This window comes from Rana temporaria, chromosome 3 (assembly GCF_905171775.1).
Source record: "Rana temporaria chromosome 3, aRanTem1.1, whole genome shotgun sequence".
NCBI lineage: Eukaryota > Metazoa > Chordata > Amphibia > Anura > Ranidae > Rana > Rana temporaria.
In genome coordinates this window covers 281102879-281124934 of record NC_053491.1, presented here as the reverse complement: position 1 = coordinate 281124934, position 22056 = coordinate 281102879, and the positions used below count along the sequence as shown (strand labels likewise).

The window sequence follows — 22056 nt, the reverse complement described above, 5'->3', positions numbered from 1 at the left end:
AGTGATCTGAATAGGTATAATATTTTGGGGAGTAGTGTCATCTTGATTGCAGTGATTCTGCCCAAAAACTATATATCTTAAAGGATTTCCAAATTTTAAGTGTCGCTCTAAATTTTTGTATCAATGGAATGTAGTTTTTGGATACTAAATCATTGAGATTGGGGATGCCTAAGTATGGAAGGGAATCCAGCGAGTAGGAGAAATTGAAGGCGGAGCGTAAAGACTCTAACGCAGAGGGAGGGATGTTTATCGGCCAGGAAGGATACTCTATCTCCTTTAATATATAAATATCTCACTATTATTCCAATATATACTTAGGGATTTCCCTTGAGATAAATATACTTCCTTGTTATCTGACATCCGGATAGTCCCCTTATATGTTCTATGTTATGTCTATTGTTATAAATGTGTTTGTCACAGTGTTAGTCTGACCAATACCTGTGTGGGTTCAAACTTCACTGTAATTAACAGCTTTTATGCCCTTGTTTAGGAATTTTCTTCTTATCATGTGTTATATATATATTTAATAAATGTTGTACTTTTGGATAAACCATACAGTCAGTGTATTTATAATAGTCCTTCCTGTTTTTTTGTCCCTCTTTTGACCGGAATACCTTTTATATATGTTTATCGGCATGCCTATTGATTTGGAGACATTAACCGTGAGGCCAGATATAGATGCAAAAATGTTAAGGGTTTGTAAAAGGCTAGGTAAAGTAGTTTCAGGTTGTGATAAAAATAATAACATATCGTCTGCATACATACTCAGATTGTAGGTATTGGAGCTTGTTGAATACCCTTTAATGTCAGTATTAAGTAGGATTGCTGTAGATCAGGGGTCTCAAACTCAAATTACCTGAGGGCCACAAGACAAGTTTTCATATGCCATGGGGGGCCGCATGCAAACTTTCAAACTTCAAAAACAACAGTACTGGTGTCAGCGAACACATTATTAACCCCCCAGCACTGGTGTCAGCGAGCGCATTATTACCACCAGCACTGGTGTAAGTCAGGGTTTGACAAATTTGCTTGGAATCTAGGAGCCAGCTAAAAAAAGTTAGGAGCCAGAAAACGCACCCCGTCCCGACGAGCTTGCGCGCAGAAGCGAACACATACGTGAGCAGCGCCCGCATATGTAAACGGTGTTCAAACCACACATGTGAGGTATCGCCGCGATTGGTAGAGTGAGAGCAATAATTCTAGCTCCTCTAACTTAAAACATGCAACCTGTAGATTTTTTTAAACGTCGCCTATGAAGATTTTAAAGGGTAAAAAAGTTTGTCGGCATTCCACAAGCGGACACAATTTTGAAGCGTGACATGTTGGGTATGAATTTACTCGGCGTAACATTATCTTTCATAATATTAAAAAAAATGGGGATAACTTTACTGTTGTCTTATTTTTTAATTAAAAAAAGTGTAATTTTTTCCCAAAAAAGTGCGCTTGTAAGACCGCTGTGCAAATACGGCGTAACAGAAAGTATTGCAATGATCGCTATTTTATTCTCTAGGGTGTTAGGATAAAAAATATATATAATGTTTGGGGGTTCTAATTAGAGGGAAGAATATGGCAGTGAAAATAGTGTAAAATGACATTAGAATTGCTGTTTAACTTGTAATGCTTAACTTGTAATACCAACGGCCACCACCAGATGGCGCCAGCTCACATCTGGTGGTAATAACTTGTAATACCAACGGCTCACCACCAGATGGCACCAGCTCAAAAAAAAAAAAAAAAAAAATTTTTTTTTTTTTTTTTTGCTCCCCTCACTTCCACCCTGCCTGAGGGCCATTTATAACTGGTCCGCGGGCCGCAAATGGCCCGCGGGCCGGTACTTTGAGACCACTGCTGTAGATAATGGTCCAATTGCTAATGCAAATAGTAATGGGGAAAGGGGGCACCCCTGTCTAGTACCCCTACCAACACCAAAGAACTCTGAGTTGCAACCTGGTAAACGTATTCTAGTAGAGGGATTATGGTAGAGTGCGTGGAAGGCATGTCAAAATTCACCACAAAAGCCGAATTTGTGAAGTACTGTGTCTAGATATGTCCAGGTGACGCTGTCGAAGGCTTTATTGATGTCAAGGCTAAGGAGTGATTTGGCGTTTACATTAGCGTCCTGAATGATGTACGTGACCAGTCTAATGTTGTCCGTAATTTGCCTGCCTGGGATGAAGCCAGATTGGTAAGGGGAGATTAGAGTGGGAATAATTGTGGAGAGTCTGTTTGCAAGGAGTCTGCTAAAGATTTTGAGGTTGTTATTTATAACTGAAATTGGTCTGTAATTTTGGGGGAGTGTGTGGTCTTTATTAGGTTTTGGGATGAGGGACGTCTCATCCAGGAAGTGTTCTCCCTTCAGGATGCAGTTAAATATTTTTGCTAGGTGTGGAACTAAAAGCTGGGAGTATTGTTTGTAATACAGAGATGAAAAGCAGTCTGGACCTGGGGCTGAATTTTTCTTAAGTGTTTTTATTATTTGAACTAGTTCCTCTTCTGAGCATGGTAAATTAAGACTATGGGGTAGATCCACGTACATCGGCGCATATATAGACCGGCGTAGCGCATCTCATTTACGTTACGCCGGGTCAACTTAGAGAGGCAAGTACCGTATCCTCAGAGTATTTGCGCCCGATGATGCGCCGGCGTAACGTAAATTACGAGACATAAGACAGCGTAATTAAAAGTAGGAAGGAAGTGGGCGTGTTCCATTGAAATGAGCCGTGACCCCATGCAAATGAAGGGCCGAACGGACGGTGCATGCGCAGTTACGCTGACTATGTTCAGCGCCTCTCTGCACATGCTCACAACTCGGCCCGGCGTAATCAGTGAGATACGAACTAGGCCCGGCGTAATTAGTGAGATACGCCCAGGCCATAAATACGCCCAAACATGCGCCCGTCCAGTGCAAAAGTACATCCTCTTGTTTCCCCCCCTGAAGCAAGGTACTTTTGTTCTGTTGTTTGTTGGTGTTTGTCGGTGTGTTTTTTGGAGCGATGTCTGCAGCTCGGAAGAAGAGGAAGCTGAATTTCTCCCCACAGGAGAGGGCCATCATTGTCAGGGCCATGGCTCTGAATGATCGGTATCTCCATGGGCCTGAGAGTGCCAACACCACACAGGCCAGGAGGAAGGAGATCCTGCAACAGATTGCAGATGATGTCAATGCATTGGGGAGTGAGACCAGGACCCCCAATGACATATTAAAGAAGATTAATGACCTGCGGCGCATCGTCCGAGGTAAGCTGGCTAAGATGACCACTCATGCCAGGGGCACTGGAGGGGGACCAGCAACAACCCTAACGTTCTCTGCTTAGGAGCGGGTGGTTGCCCAGTGCCTGCACAGGCATCAAGTGGAGGGAGTTCCTGGATTTGACTCCATTGAGGAGGCCTTGAGGACAGGTAAGTAAGTTTTATTTCCTATCTGGTGTGTAGCATGTGTGGGGGTGGAAGGGAACATGTGACAAGTGTGTGGATCCTCCAACCTGTGAATGTTTTGTGTCATCCACAGATGTGCAGGAGGGTGCTGGGCCATCTGGCCAGTCCTCACCATCCCCCGGACATCAGGCTGCCTCTGACCACCTGGCAAGCCCGGAGTCCTCTGGGCAGGGGAGTGGACACACTTCTCCTCAGGAGGAGGTTGAGGAGGAGGTGATGTCTGGCAATGAGGTGAGGCTCCATTTGGAGGAGTCTTCCCCTGGTGCTGGCACCAGTCGGGCCTCCATCAGGGGTAGCCCCTCCCACTCCTTCCCCAACAGGGCTTCCCCCGAAGGGTCTCCCCTTCTTATAGGCCCCAAGCATGATCAGGACCCAGGAAGGCGACCCGGAAGACAAGGGGGGTGGCAGACGTTCTGCCCGAAAACATCCGGAGGGACCAGGCCCGCCAGACCCGCCATCTGGGTGAGGTGGTGAGGAGAATGGGCCACATGTCAGACAGCATGGCCTCCATAAAGGAGTCTGTGCAGGATCTGGTCTGCAACTCCTCAGTTCTGGTCACCTGCATGGCTGATATGCAGGCCACCACAGCAGGCCTGGGTGAAGATGTCCGCGCCCTCACCGAGGCTGTCAGGGCCAACATGGCAGCCATCCAGGCGGGGGTGAGGCTGCAAAAGGACACCAATGTGGTCCTCACCCGCATCGCCCTGGTCTTGGAGGGTAGGCCGCCAGGTGTGCTGAGACCAGGGGATGCTTCTCCTGATGTCCCCCCCCCAATGAGTCTCCCCTGAGGAGCCGGGGCCGTGGCAGGCGTGGGGCACGGCAGCGCCAGTAATTTTTTTTTTGTTTTTTATTTTGACTCAGGTTATGAGTATTTTTAGTTTTTTGTAGCCCAGGCAGCCTACAGTGTGAATGATGTTTGAATGTGGGGGTGACATTCCTGCCGGAAAAGGGGTGTCACCCTCGGTTGTGGTGGAGGAGGGATCCCCAAGACCAGGGAGAAGTGATCCCCAGGTCTGTGTGAATAGTGTATGAATGTCCAGCAACATAATTGGAGCCTTGTCATGGCGTTGCTGCTCACAAGTCCAGAATGGGCTTGGGCTAATCCAATTTGATGAGGATGTGGGGTGGGTGTGCTAGGGACCACAGTGGTGTGCATGCGTGCATTCTGCTTGTGCCATGATTAATGTGTGTGTTTAACGTGCAAAGATGCCTACTGCGAGGCATCTCCTGACTGCTCTTCCCTCAGAATACGGGGTATCCTCGGTTATGGGGGGATTGTCTGGTTCGGGGGTCAGGTCATCACGTATGTCAATCTCCAGGCCCTTTCTCACGGCAAAGTTGTGCAGCATGCAACATGCACCGATGATCTGGCACACAAAGTTTGGGGAATACAACAGGGTACCCCCAGACTTATCCATTCATCGGAAGCGGGACTTCAGGAGGCCAAAGGTGCGTTCCACCACTCCACGGGTGCGTGCGTGTGCATCATTGTATCTTTGCTCTCCTGGGGTTTCAGGATTCCGGTATGGAGTCATGAGATGGGGTCCAAGTGCATATGCAGAGTCACCTGGAAGGGAAAAGACAGGAGGATGTTAGTCATGCATGTGCCCCTCGTGATGTCTGCATCATGGGGAGGGACAGTCATACCTGACACCCATGTCACTCACCAACCAGCCAGCTGTCCCCATACACGTTCTGTTCAAATTCTGTTGGGATGGGGCTTTGACGGTATATGTAGCTGTCATGGCTGGACCCTGGGTGTTTGGCACGGACGTGCCATATGAGGCATTGGGCATCGGCTATCACCTGTACTTTGATGGAATGCCAGTGCTTCCGATTGCGGTATATGTGCTCTGTGTCATGGGGGGGCCGTAGTGCCACATGTGTGCAATCAATGGCCCCCACAGTGCGTGGGAATCCTGCAATTCTGTAGAAATCCACCATTGCCTTTACCCGCAGGTGCTCCTGGGTGGGTCTGATGATTTGGTTGGCCATGCGTCTGAGGATTGCGGGGACAACCTGGTGCACACATCTGCTAATGGAGGATTGTGCCATCCCAGCCACAACTCCACTTGTACGCTGGAACGAGCCACTGGCAAGGAAATGGAGTGTTGCCAGTACCTTGACCAGTGGCTCCACTGCATGTGAGCGGCGTGTCTGGCTGGTGATGTCATCTTTCAGGCCGAGTACTCACGAGCAGACATGTCCGATGAAACCGGTCCGCGGACCGTTTTCATCGGACATGTCTGCCCGGGGACTTCTGTTCGATGGCTGTACACACCATCGAACAGAATTCCGCGCGTAAACAATACGCGTGGCGTGTCCGTGGTGTCGCCGCGTTGATGACGCGGTGTCGCCGCGACGACGTGGGCGGGCCTGCCTTTTAAATGCTTCCACGCATGCGTCGAAGTCATTCGACGCATGCGAGGGATGGCGGGCGGCCGGACATGTACGGTAGGTCTGTACAGACGACCGTACATGTCGGGGGGACAGGTTTCCAGCGGACTGTTTTAAAGCAAGTCCAGGAAACGGTTGTCCGGTGGAAACCTGTCCGATCCGCCCGAAAATGGTCCGCTCGGGCCTACACACGGCCAAACATGTCTGCTGAAACTGGTCCGCGGACCAGTTTCAGCAGACATGTTTGGTCGTAAGTACGGGGCCTCAGGGTTGTGGTTAATTCCAGGATGGCAGTAGGGCTGAATCTGAAGATGCGATACACCTCAAAATCCCCCATGCCAAAGACGTTTATGCGCGGTCGGTATATCCTCTCCCGTCCCCTTCTCCTCCGTGCCCTCCTCCTTCTACGCGCATCTAAAGCCCGTAGTATAGCTATGACCACGGATGCCCCTGGCATGTTGGCATACAGATTGTTGTCCTGCAAGTGTGGCTGCTCAGCTCGTCCCTAACGGTGCTGCTGAAGCTGACCTGCACACGTCTGGTGCAAAGTTAAAGCTGCTTTTATGAGGGGTAACTTTAGACCGGGCGTACAGCTTACGCGCACCGCGCGTAGCCTGCACCGGACAAACGTACTTTCGTGGATCGCCGTATCTCCCTCATTTGCATATTTGCATAGCAAATTAATTGTGCATCCAGCGTATTTTTGTGCCCACGATGCGCCGGTGTAGAAAAATTCCGACGGTCGAAAAAATATATTTTTCAGGCGTATCTCGTTTTGTGGATACGGCGCATAGTTACACTGGCGCATAGTTACACTTACGCCGCGCATCTCGAGATACGCCGGCGTAAGTCCTTCGTGGATCTGCCCCTATCTGTCTGTGATTGTTTACGTTTCGGGAGGGGAAGACTATTCAGCCAAGGGGATAAAGAGGAAGGGGGAGAGGAGTTCGGAGTGGAGAGAAGGTCAGAATAACATTTAGTGAAGATTGAAAGCACTTCTTTTGGGTGTGTGACTAATTGCTTTGCATTATTCTTTAGTTTGTAGATATGGGTAGATTTTATTGATTGGTTGAGTTTTCTAGGAATCTAGCCATAGACCAGCAGAGAGCTTTTTCTGCTTTAGAAGACAATAAAGCGTCTAATTCATTGCGTTTAAGTGATATCAGTTTGAAAACGTCTGGGTCATGTGTATTTGTGTGGTCTCTGTATAGGTTGTGGAAGACCTTTGTGAGGGAGTAATTTTTTTCCAAATTGATCCTGTTACGTTGTGTGACACGTCTGATGAGGTGACCTCTCATAACAGCTTTATGAGCTGACCAGAGTGTGGAGGAAGAGATTTCTGAGGTAGCATTAATCATGAAATATTCTGAGATTTCAGTAGCTATCTATTGTTGGTGACTTGGGTCAGTTAATAGGGATTCATTTAATCTCCACGAATAGGGGGTAGAGGTGAGGCCAATAAATTTTGTGCTCATAGTCACTATGTGGTGGTCGGACCAAGTGCAGGGGTGTATATTGGAGTCTAGGGAATTTGCCAAAATAATTGGGGTGCAAAAAATGTGGTCTATTCGTGAGTATGAGTCGTGAGGGTGCAAATAAAATGTATAGTCTCTTGCACCAATATTCAAAGCTCTCCATGTGTCTATCAATTGTAGATCATGTAGGAAAGAAGTGATTGTCTTTGAAAAGGTTTTGGAGTTTAGGGTTTGTTTGCTTCTGTCTAGGTTAGGTTGTGGAACTGAGTTAAAGTCACTGCCTAAAATGCTATGTGGGGAGTGGAATTGTTGCAATTTAATGAAGAATTGTGTGAAAAATGTGGACTGAGTTTCATTGGGGGCATAAATGTTAGCAATTGTGATATCTCTACCAGAGAGCGTACCTTTGATGATAATGAATCTGCTCTCTTGATCTTTGTAGACTTGCTGTACATCTATGGGGAATGTGTGATGAAAAATTTAGCTACTCCTTTTGTTTTGGTGGGGGAGGAGGTGTAGAATCATAGGTTGAATGCTTTGTGGAAAAATGTGGGGTGGGAGTCCTTCATGAAGTGTGTCTCTTGTAACATTACTATCTTAGCATTCAATCTTTTATATTGTAGAAAGGCTTTTTTCCTTTTGTTTGGTGAGTTGAAACCCTGTACATTATGTGAAATTATCTTAATAGTCATGATGTATTATCAAGTATTAGGGGGATCAACAGGAGGATAGGCAAGTGGTGGTTTCTGGAGTACATGGAATGTAAATGTATATATAGCGTGAGTCTGAATAGGGACTGTGCGACATAGAGGATAGAGTACCAAAGTGACTTATTTTTTGTAGTGGATGGACAGAGGATGAGTGAAGAAAACAATTACATAATACAGAACATAAACTAAATGGAAATTTGTTCCAACGAAAACAAATTATAAAATAAGAAAAACATTTGGGGTTGGGGGGGGGGGGGGAAAGTAGGGAAAGTACCCAACCGACTGAGAAATCATAGACCGATCGGTCCAAAATTCAGATATGGTAGCCGACAAATGCGAAACAGGGATTTAAAAAGAAGTGATATACCAAAAAGTATGAGTAGGAATGTGAATTCGCATTTGAGGCGGCTGTGAGCACCCCCTCTGGGGGAGGGGAAGCTCTACCTGAGTGGGGGAAAATCATGGCGACACGAAACGGAAGCCACCAAAAAATAATGTGAGAATATAAACCTGTGCATCATGAAGGCAGTGCTAGCCAAAATCGTATTGTAATTGGTTCTACTGCTGTCAAAGAAATAGTGTAAGCAAAATTCTAATTTGGTAGGCATTAAAACATATAAATAGTTTGCAGATGGGAGAGTACAATTATAGTTTCTTTTACTCTGAAAACATAACCATTATATTATAAACTGTATTCTATCAGAGGGGGAGAGGAAGAAAGAAAGAAAGAAGAGGAGAGTGCAAAAAATAAAAAAAGAAGGATTAAGAAAATGGAGAAGCCTGGAAAAAGGTAGTATATATTGCTGAGAAAAAGAAACCGGATATGGTTAAGAATGACCTGGTAAATGAAATTGCAGATTACCCAGGGGATTTCCAATCATAGGGTGTATGGCTGGAGAAAACAAAACAATCAGGGTGTAGAGGTATGAGGAAATGAGCAAATAAACAGTTCAAAAAAGAAAAAAAAAGGGGAAAAAACAGAAAATATAGCTCCATGGGGATGGAGTACCAGATATTGTCAATAGATGTCAGTGCAGCATCATAAGATCCTTTGCTCAGAGAAAAAAATGAACAATACAGCAATGAACAGTTTCTGTCTTAGTAAAAAAGGAAAAAAAATTGAAAAAAAAGGAAATGGAACCTACTATTACAAGATAGGTAGATAACTGGGTGTCGTTAAACTGAAGCGGAACAGATGATCGAACACGAGAGACCTGAAGAATAAAGGAAAGTTAGTCATTTCTTGTATATCTGTGAGTTAATTAAAACCCAGGGCTCCGGGTTCATTCCTGAACCTGCGTCTATCTGCACGTGAGGCCGGGGTGTGCCAAATGGGGGCAGGGCGAGAGGAGGCTGGGGTGCGTGGGAGGTTTGCTGAGTCCAGTTTGACCAGAACATCCTGACTCTCATTGATTGTAGTGGCGATATAGGTGGTACCATTGTGGGGGATGATCAATTTAAAGGGGAATCCCCATCGGTATCTGATACTTGCTGTTGAAAGAACTGGAGTAATTTCTTTCATCTTTCTGCGTCTGTCTAATATTGCTTGCGAGACATCTGGGTAGATCTGCAACTGTATACCATCTAGAATAATATTTCTTAGGGCTCTTGCTGCGCACATAGGCCCAGATTCAAGAAGCACTTGCGCCCGCGCAACCATAGTTGCGCGGCGCAAGTGCTTACTTGCTCCGGTGTAACGAGTGCTCCTGATTCAGGAACCTCGTTACACCGAATGCAGCCTAGGATGTGACAAACATAAGCCTCCTTATGCCTTCACATCCCAGGCTGCATTCTTGCGTTGGCCGCTAGGGGGCGCGGCCTTTGTGATCGGCGTGTAGTATGCAAATTGCATACTACCACCGATTCACAAAAGTTGCACGGGCCCTGCGTACGCAAGGTACGGAGTTTCCGTACGGCGCCTTTAGCATAAGGCTGCTCCTGCTAATAGCAGGCGCAGCCAATGCTAAAGTATAGCTGCGCCTCCCGCCCGTGAAATTTAAATTTCACGTTGTTTACGTAAGTGAACCGTGAATGGCGCTGGACGCCATTCACGTTCACTTAGAAGCAAATGACGTCCTTGCGACGTCATTTGCCGCAATGCACGTCGGGAAAGTTTCCCGACGGAGCATGCGCTGTTAGCTCGGCGCGGGAGCACGCCTAATTTAAATGATTCCCGCCCCCGGTGGGATCATTTACATTAGGCGCCCTTACGCAGGGCTAATTAGCATAGCGCCCGCGCAATTTACGGAGCTACTGCTCCGTGAATCGCTGGGCAAATGGAAATATTTGCGTGGGCGCAGAGAAAAATCTTTGCTCTTTGCCCACGCAAATATTGCTCCATTCTACCTGAATCTGGGCCATAATCTTCTCTTTAACAAGAAAATCTTTCATGCACAGTACTATGGGCCAGATTCACAGAAGAGATACAACAGCGTATCTCCTGATACGCCGTCGTATCTCTGTGATCCGCCCGTCCTAACTATGCGACTGATTCATAGAATAAGATAATTGACTTACACCGTCGGATCTTAGGATGCAATTCTAGGCCGGCCGCTAGGTGGCGATTCCATAGCGGTCGGCGTAGAATATGCAAATGACTAGTTACGGCGATCCATGAAGATCCGCGCGTTCTTCGCAATCCCGTACGTCGTCGCTAGTCGTTTTTACTCGTCGCAAAGTTACACCTGCTTTAACATGGCTTATCTTTAGATCAGCCATGTTAAAGTATGGCCGTCGTTCCCGCGTCGAATTTCGATATATTTTTTTTGCGTAAGACGCCCGGGAATACGAAACGCCGTAATGCACGTCGCATTTAAAAAAAAACATTGGGGCGCCTTAATTTCGCACAATGCACGTCAGGAAATTTCCTAACGGAGCATGCGCAGAACGTTCGGCGCGGGAACGCACCTAATTTAAATGGTGCCCGCCCCATTTGAATTAGGCGGGCTTGCGCCGAGCGCATTTACGTTACACCGCCGCAAGTTTACAGGTAAGAGCTTTGTGAATCAGGCACTTACGCTGTAAACCTGCGGCGGTGTAACATAAATGGGATACGTTACGCCGCCGCGGAGTAACGTAATTGTCTGTGAATCTGGCCCTCTGTCTCTTGGCGGTTTGTCAGGAGCAGGTTTTGCCCTTAGGGCTCTGTGAATGCGATCACAAATAAATGATTGGGGGTTTTGATCAGGAAGCAGAATCAGAAAAAGCTTATTGGAGTATGCAACTAGGTCTATGACAGCTTCTGGGACGCCTCTAATTCTGAGATTTGATCTTCTGTTTCTGTTGTCTAAATCTTCTACCTGTTCTTGTAGTTGGATAAAGGCTGAAGATAGTGAGTCATGCTCGCTAGATAGATCATTAAAGGTAATAGAGAGTTCATCATGCTTATTTTCCAGAAGATCTGTTCTTGTCCCCAGAGCAGCTATTTCATGTGATAGTGTGTTAGTGGATTTTTGTATCTCTGCCTGAAACTTGTTCAGCAGCCTGGAGCACATGGCTTCCAGGTTGATGTTCAGATCAGCCTTTGTCAGTGGAGAGTACTCACTGTGATCTGATGAGGCAGATTCCGTCTGTGGCTGAGGCTGTAACAATGCTGGTGAGGAGGGGGGAGAAAAGGGCAGTGTGTTTGTGCCCTGTTTCGCCATCTTGCCACGTTCCAGAGATCTCGGGCAGTAGTGAGTGAGGCTGAGGTGGGTTTTGCAGCTCCGCTGTCCCTTCTTCTTTGTCGACTGCATGCACAGGGTGTTCAGCGCGGGGGTGTCTGTCTGTGGGGATGATTTTGGGTGTTATTTGCCCCGTTTTGGTGGCTTAAAGCCGCTCGAGAACCAGAGCTCTCCTCAGGCGCGACTGTACCACTCCATGCTGCGCATGGGCCCCCTGAAATTCAACATTTTGCAAATTGGAAATTTTGGAAATTTGGAAATTTTGGAAATAAAAATGAAAAAGACCTGAAAATCAGAAATAATAACGAACTACCATATTTTCCGGCGTATAAGACGACCCGGCATATAAGACGACCCCTTAATTTTCCAGGAAAAATTTTGATTTTGGGATATACTCACTGTATAAGACTACCCCCTTCTTACTGTCTTTCTGGAAGCTGAGGGGGAGCCAGAACCGCTGACAGAAACAGGCTTTTTCAAATCTCACTGTGCCATTACATTACATTCCTCACTGTGCCATTACATTACTCACTGTGCCATTACATTACATGCCCAGACTGTGCCATTACATTACTCACTGTGCCATTACATTACATGCCCAGACTGTGCCATTACATTACATGCCCAGACTGTGCCATTACATTACTCACTGTGCCATTACATTACATGCCCAGACTGTGCCATTACATTACATGTCCAGACTGTGCCACTGTGCCATTACATGCCCCCACATTGCCATTGTGCCATTACATGCCCCCACATTGCCATCACTTGCCCCTCACATTGCCATTGTGCCATTACATGCCCCCACATTGCCATTACATGCCCCCACATTGCCATCACTTGCCCCCACTGTGCCTGAACTTGTTGCCCCCCCCAGTGCAATAACACTCACTTTTTTTCCCCAGCGCTGACAGTGTCCCATGCTGCGATCGCGATCGTGAATGATTTCAAAGCCGCGCCTTCACTGCAGAGTGTTCTGTGATAGGATGAACAAAAATCTTCCCAGCAGCGCCTCTGTTATGTTTCCCGCCTATCACGGACGTCTTCTCATCTCGTCCGAGGATGAGAAGGCATCTGTGATAGGAGGAACAAAGAACAGGCGCTGCTGGGAAGATTTGTGTTCATCCTATCACAGAACACTCTGCAGTGAAGGCGCGGCTTTGAAATCATTCACGATCGCGATCGCAGCATGGGACACTGTCAGCGCTGGGGAAAAAAAGTGAGTACTGAGACTGTACCCGGCGTATAAGACGACCCCCGACTTTGGATGCATTTTTTTGCATCCAGAAAGTCGTCTTATACGCCGGAAAATACGGTAATAATAACTTAACTATTACTAACTATTAAATTGGAATTTTATTTCAAATTTGACTGTATTTCTGAAAATTCTAAATTCTAAAATCTGAAATTTAAAAATTCTAAAATTTAAAAATTCTAAAATTTAAAAATTCTAAAATTTAAAAATTCTAAAATCTGAAATTCTAAAATTTGAAGATCGGAAATTCCAAAATCTGAAAATTCGAAGTTCGAAAATTCTAAAATCAGAAATTCTAAAATGGGAGATTCAAAAATTCGAAAATGGGAAATTCGAAAATCGGAAATCACAATCGAAAATTAGAAAATTCACAATTGGAAATTTTAAAATTCACAATCGGAAATTCGAAAATTGTAAATTTAAAAATCGGAAATTTGAAAATTCAAAAATCTAAAAATTCGGGATTTGAAAATTCAGAATTCAAAAATCCAAAGATTTGGAATTCAAAAATTTGGAAATTCGAAAACCCGAAAATTCAGAATTCGGAAATTCAAAAATTTGGAAATTTTAAAAATCTAATTTCCAAAAAAAGCTAAAAAATTTACGAAAAGAAGACAAACACATTTTTCGGCGGTGCATATGTCTACTCTACATCCAACCATCGGCCCAAGTTTACATCTCAGGGGCATTATCTACTTAATTTGAAATAACTAATGGGACATGTCAGGTCTGCCCTCTCCCCACTGATTTTCAATTTGTTGATGGAGCCCCTGGCCTCCTACTTACGCTCACATATCAGGTATACAGGTAGGCAGGAGACACTACACTATCAGTCTATTCGCGGATGACATTATACTGATGCTTACAAATGTGGGCAATTCCTTGGCTTCAGTTCATCTAGCATTGCAAACATTTAATGGGGTATCGTACTATAAAGTAAACAAGACCAAATCCGATATTTTAAACCTGGGTGTCCCAGAAGTGACCAAACAAAAACTAGCACAAACATTTCCATACGTATGGAAAAAGGAAGGTTTTAGTACCTTACAATGAGAACACAAGTTGCCCCCCCACAGAGAAATATAAATATATGCAGATAGCTCACCTATTGAAAAATAATTCTCAACTACTCACGATACTCCCTGTGAACGTAACCCAGTATTATCAACAAATTCCAATCCTACCCAAAGGTATATCAATTATCTACTCATGTAGATAGATCTACTCAAAAAACTTTACTCCTTTGGTCTCCATGACTGTAGTCTTCTTTGGTTCTCATCCTATCTATCCAACCCCACCTTTATGTCATTTACAATTCTACTTTCTTCTCTTCTCTCCCTTTTTACTGTTTTTTTTTTTCATAAGTTACTGTTACTGTTTTTTACTTTTTACTGTTTTTTTTGGACCACTGCTATGGGATAACAGACAGAAAGGTAACTTACCAAAAAGAATACACCAGACTCAGAGTTTCTTTTTTTTATTGGATAATAGCTGGCCACGGCCATTTATTGTTGGTTTAACCACTTCCATACTGGGCACTTAAACACCCTCCTGACCAGACCAATTTTCAGCTTTCAGTGCTCTTACACTTTGAATGACAATTACTCAGTCATGCAACACTGTACCCAAATGATTTTTTTGTCGTTTTTTTCCCACAAATAGAGCTTTCTTTTGGTGGTATTTGATCACCTCTGCGTTTTTTATTTTTTGCGCTATTAATGAAAAAAGCCTGGAAATTTGAAAAAAAAATAATTTTTTCTTAGTTTCTGTGATAAAATTTTGCAAATGATTAACTTTTCTTCATAAATTTTGGCCACAATTTATACTGCTACACGTCTTTGATAAAAATAACCCAAAATGTTGGGAAATTATTTGGTCTGTGTGAAAGTTTTAGGGTCTACAAGCTATAGCGCAAATCATAAAAAATTATCACATCTGATCACACCTGATGTACTGAAGGCCTATCTCATTTCTTGAGACCCTAACAAGCCAGGAATGCCCACAGATGGCACTGATTAGGTGGCACAGATGGCACTGATGAGGTGGCACAGATGGCACTGAGGCAGCACAGATGGCACTGAGGCGGCACAGATGGCACTGAGATGGGTACTGATGAGATGGGTACTGATGTGCATCGATGAGGCCTGTGTACTGGTGGACACTGGTGGGCACTGATGAGGCGGCACCGATGGCACTAATGAGGCGGCACAGATGGCACTAATGAGGCGGCACAGATGGCACTAATGAGGTGGCACAGATGGCACTGAGATGGGTACTGATGAGATGGGTACTGATGTGCACTGATTGACTGTGGCACAGGTGGGCCCTGATGAGGTGGCACAAGTGGGCACTGATGAGGTGGCACAGGTGGGCACTGACTGCAGATGTGCACTGAGGTGGCAGATGGGCACTGGGCACAGGTGGTACTGGTGGCACAGGTGGTACTGGTGGCACAGGTGGTACTGGTGGCACAGGTGGGCACGGTGGTACTGGTGGGCACGGTGGTACTGGTGGGCACGGTGGTACTGGTGGGCACGGTGGTACTGGTGGGCACGGTGGTACTGGTGGGCACAGGTGGGCACAGTGGTACTGGTGGGCACAGATGGGCACACGGTGGTACTGGTGGGCACACGGTGGTATTGGGGAGCACACAGTGGTACTGGGGGGCACTGTGGCCGGCACTTCGGGGGGCACTGTAGTACTGGGGGGTACTGTGTGGGGCACTGTTAGGGTTGCCACCTCATCCCTTTAAAACAGAACACATATGAATTACACAGGTTCTGTGGCTGATTTAATTTAGATAAGGCTCCACTTGAGTTCAATTACCACCTTAATCAGCCACAGAACCTGTGTAATTCATATGTGTTCTGTTTTAAAGGGATGAGGTGGCAACCCTAGGCACTGTAGTACTGTGGGGGCACTGTGTGGGGCACTGTAGTACTGTGGGGGGCACAGGTGGTGGCACTGGTTAGTCTTTTTTTTTTCTTTTCAGCGCTGGTTACTTTGTTTTGTTTTTTACCCCTACTCACACGCGCTGTCTGTGTGAGGAGGGGAGAGCGGGCAATGAGAGATGATCTCATATGTTTACATATGAGGTCATCTCTCATTGGCCCCACAGATCGCGCTGTAAATAGCCGCTGCGATTGGCCATTTACCACGATCTGTGTTTGGCTGTGTCCAGGGGACACGGCCAGCACAGCAGTTCCCCGCTGCGCACTCAGGAGCGCGCACGGGGACCGAGCAAAGGGGCAGCCGTAAAAAGACGGCCTGTTAGAGATTGGCAGCTGCGCTGCGGCCGTACAAAGTCGTACGGCCGTCAGCTAGTGGTTAAAATAATATACTTCGAATAAATAATAGCATTATAAGTATTTTATACACTCAAAACCAGCTTAGCCACCACGGCTCAAGCTGTAACTTAAATAATTAAAATGTTTCACTCAATTACTCAACTTCACTTCAACACTTTTTTAGACCCGGTCATACAAAGTCCACTTTTATTAAATTACACTGTCCCACTTGATTTCAAGGTGACACCACCACCACCACACAATACTGTGCGCGACAAATATATAAATATATATTTTTCTTTATTTTTTGGGTGGGAGTGGTGGGGAGCACCATGGCTGTTCCTTCTGAGGCGAATGAGCTCCCCTTCACGGAGCCCCCTTTTATAGGCAGGCTCAGGGGGTTTCTGGAATGTTCTGAGGTAAAGTTCACATGGCCTAACCCTAGTCTGCCATGTGACCTTACCTCAGATTAGCCTATCACACTTTTATCCCTGCCTGTATACACACTGATATGACTCACATGGCCTAACCCCTGTAGGCCATGTGACCTCACGTCAGTGTACTTGACCTAACAAGGCACCTGTGTGTCTTAGTCACACAGGGGGGATCCTTGAAACTGCTTCCTGTCGTGATCCCATGAGGAAAGGGGGTTCCTAGAAACCTCTTCCCCTTTCCTTTCATTCTCAATTTACACCTCCTCCCTCCCATGGCTTTTAATATAATTTTTTTACACTGACAACACCCAGATCTATCTCTCTACCCCTCAGCTTACAATGTCAGTCTCCTAACACGTTACTAATTTACTGACAGATATATCAGTTTGGATGTCACACTACTTCCTGAAACTCAATCTATCCAAAGCCTAGCTTATAATATTTCCTTACCAACGTGCCCCTTCCCCTGACTTTTCTGTCAAGATTGATGGTAGAACTATCAACCCTTCCCCGCATGCCAGGATGCTAGGTGTAATACTGAACTCTGAATTATATTTTTTGGCCCCACATCCAATCACTGTCCAGAGCTTGCTTCCTCAACCTCCACAACATCTCCAAAATACGCCCCTTCCCTACCAATGACACCACATAGCTTCTAATTCACTCCCTGGTTATCTCTCTCCTTGACTACTGCAATTCCCTCCTCATTCGATTACTTTTACATAGGCTATCTCCCATCATGAATGCTGTTGCCAGACTCATCCACCTTGCCAACCGTTCAGTGTCTGCTACCCCTCTCTGCCAATCCCACCACTGGCTTATGCTTACCCTACAAATTAAATTAAAAATACTAACAATAACAAACAAAGCCATTCACAACTAGTCTCAAATTACCATCCAAGCCATTCTCTTTCGTTCCTCTCAAGACCTCCTGCTCTCTAGCTCCCTTGTCACCTCCTCCCACGCTCACCTCCAGGGCTTCTTCCAAGCCTCTCCTATCCTATGGAATGCCCTACACCAATCTGCCTGATTATTTCCTACTCTGTTCATTTTTAGTTAATCCCTTAAAACCCTTCTCTTCATAGAAGCCTATACCTAACAACTGTATTTTCACTCTCTTAATCAGCCCATCCCCTACAGTTCTGACCTTTTGTATCACTTGACCCCCCCCCCCCCTTTTAAATTCTAAGCTCTAACGAGCAGGTCCCTCTGATTTCTCCTGTTTTGAATTGTATTATAACTGTATTGTCTGCCCTCATGTTGTAAAGCACTGCAACAAGTGTTGGTGCTATATAAATCCTGTTTAATTTAACTTTATTTAGGTAACATGCCCCTCTAAAAAAAAAAGCTGGCTTTTATTTCACAGGTGGTATTTTGAGGTTTTCATATCTTTTGCATATTTATATTGTTTTATACTGATAGAAACCTTTTTAACGTTGGGGTGCTCAAAGCGGAACATTCCCCTGTTACTGTCAATAAAATAAGCTGCATCATTTGAAAGTGAAAAAAAAAAACTATGTGCAGGAATAGCGTGTAAGGGTGCTGCCGTTGTATGTAAGCTGTATATAAGTATGTAGTTATAAATTAAAAATAATCATTTCTACAGCTGAATGTACACATGTCACTGCCTTTAAAAACCATACTGTTTTGTAACACCATGAGACATTTCTCAAGCATGTCATTTAAAAGAGTTATGTTTTATTTTATATTTCCTCCCTCACCGCATCATGAAAAGATCCACTCTCTGAATTTAATAGCAACATTCGTCCTCAAGACTTTAATACGTTTTGTCTCTAAGCTTGGGTTCATCAAATTTTGAATACGATTCACAGAAAATCTATTCTCTCATTAATAGTTTGGACGCTGCTATACAATGTTTCAGAGAGAGAAAGAGTTTGAAGACAAGCAGTGTCTTTAGTGCTGTCCTTAGAAAACCCACAATTCTGTAACACAAGTGTCATTATACCCTGTATTACATGTTTATTTGTCAATTTAATTTAAAAATGTTTTAATACATAGTGAAAATATAAAAAACTACACTTTAAAAATGTATAGAATTAAAAAAAATATATAATTGACCCAAAACCCTTCAAGTTTTCCTTTTTTATAGTTTTGCTTTCTATTCTGTTTTCCTAGGATTTTGTAGCAGCTTTATCAGTCTTGCTAAGAGGAACAATTCGCGAAAAACTGAGGTGGACCTTCAATCTCTATGACATAAACAAAGATGGATATATAAACAAAGAGGTAAAGAATTTAAGTGCTTTTTCCATTTTCCTATCCCTCTTACCGATAACAAAGGATAACAAAATCCTTTCCCTTTTCTCACTTTCTGTCTTACTGGCAGGGCCGGATTAACCTAGGGGCTATTGGAGCTGAAGCTCCAGGCCCCTTTCTCAAGATAGGCCCATTTGTCAAAAAAAAAAAGATCGACTTCGAGGGTTGTAGCTCGGTGACCAGGGATCACAGAGACCCAACATTTTGTATATAGCTGAAGACCTACCCCATCACTGGATAACATATGGGGTCACTATCATTTATGGTTCCAGAGATATGGGGCTGCTTGTGCAGCCCTTTAGAAGCTACATACAGAGTGGCCAGTTTAAATACAAGCTGACACACTGTGCAGACTGAGAGGATGAAATCACAGTGCTTATAATAATTATTTGTATATTACATATGGTAATTAACCCCCTTACCACCCATGCCAATTCTGACACTTCTCTCCTACATGTAAAAATCATCATTTTTTTGCTAGAAAATTACTCAACATTACATAGGAGGTCTAGTGCTGGAATTATTGCTCTCACTCTAACGATCGTGGCATATGTAACCTGTGTGTATCTCAATGGGGCCCCCTACTAGATACTAGCCAGTGCCTACCCAGCCACTGACTGGTATCGCTCCCCAGCCTGTCCCCACACACCCTCTCACCTGCTGACCAGTGGATGGGGGAATCACTCCTGCAGTGCTATTGTGTTCTGCCAGTGAATACAATGATCAGTGTTGCTAACTATAGCTGGCAGCACTGATTGTTTTGGGAAAAACCTGACAGGCTGGTTGTACTCAAGTCGGTTAATAGGTTGACTTGTGTAAAACCAGCTAGTCCATACATAGATCGACTATGGCTGGTCTCTGCTTAAATTGACGTAATTTCAATCCATGTATAGCCCGCTTAACCACTACGCAGTACCTAAACATCCTATACATAGTGCCCACTGTCATACCCTCCACATTTCTCTCCTATACATCGTGCCCACTGTCATACACTTCTCTCCTGTACATAGTGCCCACTGTCATATCCTCCCCACTCTTCTTCTGTACATACTGCTCACTGTCTTACCCTCCACACTCATCTCATTTACATTCTGCTCAGTATCATACTGTCCACACTCCTCTCCTGCTTGCTGTCATACCCTACACATTCCTCTCCTGTACATACTGCCCACTTTCATAAACTCCTCTATTGTACATAGTGCTGGCTGTCATACCCTCCACTCTCCTTTATTGTACATACTGCTAAGTATCATGCCATCCACACTCCTCTCCTGTACATATTCCCACTGTCATACCCTCCATGCTCCTCTCCTGTACATACTGCCCCCATCATACCCTCCACACTCCTCTCCTGTGCATACTGCCCACTATCATACCATCTACACTCTTCTCTTGTACATACTGTAATCCAACCTTACCCTCCAAACCCCTCTCCTGTATATACTTCCAATTATCTTTCTCTCCACATTCCTCTCCTGTACATACTGCCCCTATCATACCCTTCACACTCCTCTCCTGTACATACTGCCCACTTTCATACCCTCCACACTCCTCTCCTGTACATACTGCCCACTGGCATACCCTCCACACTCCTCTGCTGTATATACTGCCCACTGTCATACTCTCCGCACTCCTCTCCTCTCCTCTCCTGTACATACTGCCCACTGTTAGACCCTCCACATTCCTCTCCCTCACCTGCACATACTTCCCACTTTTATACTGTCCATACTCCTCCCCTAGGCCTCTTACCCACAAAAACAGTTCTTTAAAACTATACTGAATATCCTCAATGTTATCAGCTCTAGAATGGGCACACTTTTGTTAGTTCAACTAAAGGAAATCTTCTCAGTCCTCATATTTGTTCTGTCCCATTATTAGTACTCATTTCATTTTGTGATTACTACTGTGATGTATAGAGGAACATAGGGGATCTCAGCTACTCTAAATATACCACTGGTAAAATAAGTATCCCTGAAAATATTTTTTACATTTTGGCAACTATGCACTTAGGCACTGCCCAAGGGCCACCGGGTCAGTAGGGGGCCCCATTGAGAGGCTCCTGGGATCTGTGATATTAAAGCGGTAGTAAACTTTGCTAACATTACTACTTTTTGGAGGCCCTGAGGTAGGTTATGCGACAACGTACAAGAATGCACAGCATAGTAGCACATTAGGGTACACTTAAATTGTCAGACTGAGCCCTTCAGTGCTCCACTGTGATCAATCTAGCGGGGCCCGGGTGCTTCCATCTTCACCCGGTCTTCCTTCTGGGTTCTGTGCCTTCGGTCCCTTGCCTTGGCCGGGCTGCGTTGATGTCATTTCCACGCAAGCTCATGCGAATCCCCTCTCTCTCATCCCCCTGTTTCTTTCTCATCCTCCCTCCCTTACCCCTCACCCCTCACCCCCTTTCTTTCTCTCTCTCATCCTCCCCTTTCTCTCTTTAATTTGTTATAAGAATATTTTTTGGGCATTTCATTATTTATAAAAGGCCCACCAAAATCCTCAGCACCAGGCCCATGATGTTCTTAATCTGGCCCTGCTTACTGGATAATCTTTTATAATTTTCTTGTCTCAGTCTGCTGGGGATTCAGTACCTCATTTATTGAATGATTAGTAGCATTTACAGGTTTAAAGGGGTGGAACAAATGTCTCTAGATCAGCTGATTACCTAACATGAAGTTAACCTCTGCTTAAGCATGTTATAATCATGTCCATAATATCAATTGCCCAGGCCAGTGACAGTTTCACAATCAGGTGGATTAGGGCCCACAAAATCGAGATGAAACTGAGGCAAAAAGGGAGGAGGGGTAAAAATAGGGATTGCTACTTCTTCCTGGCTTTCCAGCTAAAAGTGTATTGGATCACTTGTGTCACCTGTGTGTATGCACTACTGCAACTTCCAGTATAACCATGACTGCCTTACTTGTATATGTACAGCTAGTAGGCATAAGCAAAATTAACCATTTCTGCGTGGCCAAAATTTCATCAAAGTTTGCTGATTTTTAACCTACAAGTGGAAAACGTTTGAGTCAACTGGGAAGGCAAAATTTTAGTGGTTTAAAGTGATCCTAGGCATTTCTTAAAGACAAATTCCATGATTTTTTTTATCCCATGCAGTGGAGCTGTG

General features: G+C 44.8%; 1 protein-coding gene across 2 annotated transcripts in view; it reads left to right on the top strand.

Moving 5' to 3' along the window:
* The window catches only part of KCNIP1 (potassium voltage-gated channel interacting protein 1), a 359325-nt gene that overhangs the window by 251765 nt on the left and 85504 nt on the right, over positions 1-22056 (top strand). For both annotated transcript variants that reach the window (XM_040344693.1, XM_040344692.1), the window contains one exon: positions 18792-18899. In XM_040344693.1, the coding sequence (XP_040200627.1) occupies positions 18792-18899 (108 nt within the window). The remainder of the gene's footprint in view (positions 1-18791; positions 18900-22056) is intronic.